The 4,061-nt window shown below is 39.1% G+C and overlaps 1 protein-coding gene across 5 annotated transcripts in view; it reads right to left on the bottom strand.

The window, feature by feature from the left end:
* Positions 1-4,061, bottom strand: part of TLE4 (transducin like enhancer of split 4) — a 143,587-nt gene that overhangs the window by 90,948 nt on the left and 48,578 nt on the right. For 4 of the 5 annotated variants that reach the window (XM_006769021.2, XM_015567385.1, XM_015567386.1 and 1 more), the window contains one exon: positions 2,015-2,089. The exons of the other annotated variant lie outside the window; for it this stretch is intronic. In XM_006769021.2, coding sequence (XP_006769084.1) covers positions 2,015-2,089 — 75 coding nt within the window. The remainder of the gene's footprint in view (positions 1-2,014; positions 2,090-4,061) is intronic. 5 annotated transcript variants of the gene reach the window in all.

Genomic DNA, 4,061 nt, shown 5'->3' with positions numbered 1-4,061 from the left:
AGTTGATACACTGTTGCAGCTCCAGCTCTGAGGCCAGGCTGGCTGAAAGCAGCTATCTGGGGTTTGTTTAGCTTCTATAATAGCAACATAGTTGCTTAGAGTGCAGCTCAGAGCCCAGCGCGGCAGATGGGGAATCTTGGTTTCCTCCATCGCCAGGGCAACGAAGCCTCCTGTTCGCCTCAGCTGCGTGGCTGCAGGCCGCCATCTTGGTTGGTAGTTAATTTGCATATCGCCCTGATTAGCCAATGGGAAGCGTGTCGGAGGTACGGTTAATTACCCTATTTGTCTTTTATTAGATTAGATATATTGCCTAAGCGACCATTAGACCATTCGACCGGTAGCTATGATGTGCACTGACCACCAGGGGGCAGATGCTCAATGCACAGGCATGGAAATATGGAACAGATGAATCTCACTGGGAAAGGGGGAGGGTGGGAAGAGATTCACCAAAGATCTTATATGCATACTAGAGGCCTGGTGCACAGATTTGTGCACCGGAGGGGTCCCGCAGCTTGGCCTGGTGGGATCGGGCTGAAACTGGCAGTCCAACATCCCCCGAAGGGTCCTGGGATGTGAGAGGGTGTAGGCCAGGCCGAGGGACACTAGTTTTACATATAATTCTAACTTTAAAAACAATGCTCTGAAATTTTAGGAAATAACTAATTGTGAAATTTTCCTCTATGATATCTCCCCCAACCCCCCAGGGAAGAAAATGTGTGACAAATGAATCTACATGGTTTGTTCTGATTCAGCCTCTTCTCTCCAAGGGCACTTCCAAAGAAATAAAGGTCACTTTATCTCGTGCATTACGTCTTCTAATTTACTATCAGTATTTTCCTGTGGTCAGAGGGACAGAAAATAAAGCTCAAAACAGCTCATTAAAAAACAAGCTACAATCAGACTATCTGCTCCACCACCATTGCAGTCATCCCAGAGTTCTGATTTCCTTGTTAAAAGACAGAGGCATAATTGAAGCAATATCTTCACTTCAGATTGATTATCAAGCGACCCTTATCCGCATCTTCACTCAGCAATTTGAATTTTAATGAAAGTAAATGGAATAATTAGCATTTCAAAGTGTGTTTGATACACTGGGAGAAAAAAGAGAGAAAACTTTTGTGTATAATCTATACACAAAAGAAAAAAATTGGGAGGAGCAGAAACAGTACAGTTGTACAGTACAACAGTACAGTTGTAGTGTCTTCATTATAATAAGGAAGGAACTGCTTGTACGGGCCACATAAGTAGAGATGTGAATACTGTGCTCTTTCAGCTACAAGTTCTCACTTGATTTCTAAGTTTTCGCACCTTATTTTATCACTTGTTACTTTAATCTGGGGTGAACAAAAATACAAGTGGAGTTGGAGTGACTGCCCAAATCCATGAATTCCAGCAACATTATTAATGCTACTATCACCAGGAAAGATTTTATAACTGGGCCACTGATTTTCTAAAAGGTGTTGTTCATCTATCATTTCTACTACAAATGGATGCTAGTCCATAAAAACAATATAACTGGGCCACTGATTTTCTAAAAGGTGTTCATCTATCATTTCTACTAGAAATGGATGCTAGTCCATAAAAACCACTCATCACAGGATACAGTAGGGTGATGCAAAAATTTCATTTCATTAAAAATGAAATTAATTAAGATACTCTGTATTTGAGGAAAGATAAAAGAAATCAGGTCATTTTAATATCAGGAAGATATGAATCTTTTTCTGGCATCAGTTAGCAACAGAAGCTGATTGCAAAGGAAAGAAATATTGTGAAAACTAACCAGTCTCTCTTTAGGGGAAAGTTTTCAGAAATATGTCAACCTGGCTTGATGAGAGTACCATCCAAAGTTTCTAAGGTAGCCACCAAAATTCACATGAGATTAAAGGTAAAGTGCTTAATTTCATTTTGTGGTCCTCTACTGCCTTTTGCCTTTTTGATGGAATGAAATTTAAAAGAGAATGAGAGAACTGATGACAGACACCAAAATCAGAGCTAAAATGGAAAGGCCACGTACCCCAATGATGGCGTTCAGTTCTGCCATGGTCACCTGCTTGGCCCGTTCCACAGCCTGCACCACTTGTTGCTGGTGCTATAAATGAAGATCAGAAACAGAATACAATTATTTGTTTTCTAGTAGATCAAGAATAGCTTTCCCTAGCATGTCCTCTAACTTCAATTACACGCAAAACAGGATTTATGGGTCTCCACATTTCAAAGAAACGCCTGGATAGTAGATGACTAAATGTCTACAGTACATTTGGATCTAGACTGCTGAGAAGCAACTGGGCATCCAACTGTGCCCCCATGAAAGATGCTCCCTTACAACTGGTAAAAGCAGTTTAAATGTTACTTTCATCTCAGTGGTACACTTTGACTCAACCTCTTCCCACCAGTACTAACAAACAAAATACAACAACCCATTTCATCTGCTTTCTTTGTTCTCCCTCTTCTCTATCTACCTACATAAAAAAATATTCAAAATATTTCCTAGAAACACTTATTTTTTAAATTTTTCCTAATTTTGTTAAACACTAGAAGGATATGCAGAACTGAACATTGATGTTTCCTCTATAAACGTGAAAAGAGTTCATATCTTAATGTATTGAGGGGCTACATATTTGAAAGGGATTTAAAATGTACAACTCTTGCTACTAGTCAAGTTTAAAAATTCCAGGTATTTCTTTTAAATGCAATGGAAAAACTAAAACCTACAGGGGGGGGGGGCTAAGATGGATAGTATATGGTCATTTCTCTATCCATGATTCAGTTCTACAAAAAATGTTCTTGATTTACTAATATCTTACTGATATTAGTAAATTGTGTAATATTAGAAAAATTAACTAGCACAGAACTCTCCACATGGAGGCACTCACAGCTGGACATACACAAGTGCTCCAAATATAAATATCTTTCCCACCTAAATACACTTAACATTCTAGGATCAGTCTAAAATAGGTCTCTTCTGCACTCCTTTTAACTCAGTTGAGTGAATGAAGAACCAAAGGGACTGTTATGTGTCCCTGGGAACAGTCTGGTTTTGGTTGATCCCAATTGAGAAAAGTAGCTAACTTTCTCCACTGCTTTGAAGTGAATATGAAGCTCAGTTATCATACTAAGTAGTACATACAAAGAGCTAGGCCATCATGAAACATGAAATTCCCCTTGAGCTACCTGGTACTACACATTCCAAAACCCTCAAATAAATAATTACTGAGGTTAACTAGGGTGACCACCATTTCCTCCTCCCAGGTGTATAGGGGTAGTGGAGGAGATGATGTGAGAGAGGAAACTGCTTTAAATCAGTTATCTACATGTGTTGTTTTCACCCTTGATTTCCTAACAGTAATATGTATTTTGTGCCTACAACTAATGGGAAAAAACATGTCAAAAAACAGATCATTGCATTTGAAGCTTTTAATAAACTCTAAACATTAAATATACCTTTGATTATTTTTAATGGTAAGACTTTTAAAACAAGGGCTTAAGAAGCAATCCCAAGGTCTTTATAGATATCCCTGTTCACTCTCTTACTCTTTAATAATATATCTGCCAAGGTGAAATACCTCATTTCTCTCTTTCTCTGAAGAAAAGTAAAAACCCTAAAAATTGCCCAGCTGGTGTGGGTAGTGGTGAAGCACAGACCTATGAGCCAGGGGGTCATGGTTTGACTCTTGGTCAGGGCATGCAGGAGGCAGCCAATCCATGATTCTCTTTCACCATTGCTGTTCCTATCTCTCTCTCTCCCTCCCTCTCTGACATCAATGAAATTATATTTAGGAAAAAAAACTAAAAATTTATGAAAACACTAGGAGAGGCACAATCAATTAAATGACCAGTTGTAATAGTAATTTTCCCTTAAAGCCAACCTGACTATGTATGCTTACTGAGTACCTACTTACTATGTGCCCAAGTACAGAGCTCACATTCAGATTATTTGGTATTCTGAGTAATGAAAATGGCAGTACTTGGAAAGCAGGGAAAAAGACAACATGTAGGACAATTCTAGGATTCATATAACCTCTAGTGTGCCGGGGAGCGTGATCGCGCTCCTCCTGTCTTTC

This window comes from Myotis davidii, unplaced genomic scaffold (assembly GCF_000327345.1).
Source record: "Myotis davidii unplaced genomic scaffold, ASM32734v1 scaffold98, whole genome shotgun sequence".
Classification (NCBI taxonomy): Eukaryota; Metazoa; Chordata; class Mammalia; order Chiroptera; family Vespertilionidae; genus Myotis; species Myotis davidii.
Note: the sequence above shows the minus strand (reverse complement) of the source record. Positions and strands in the feature narration are given on the sequence as shown.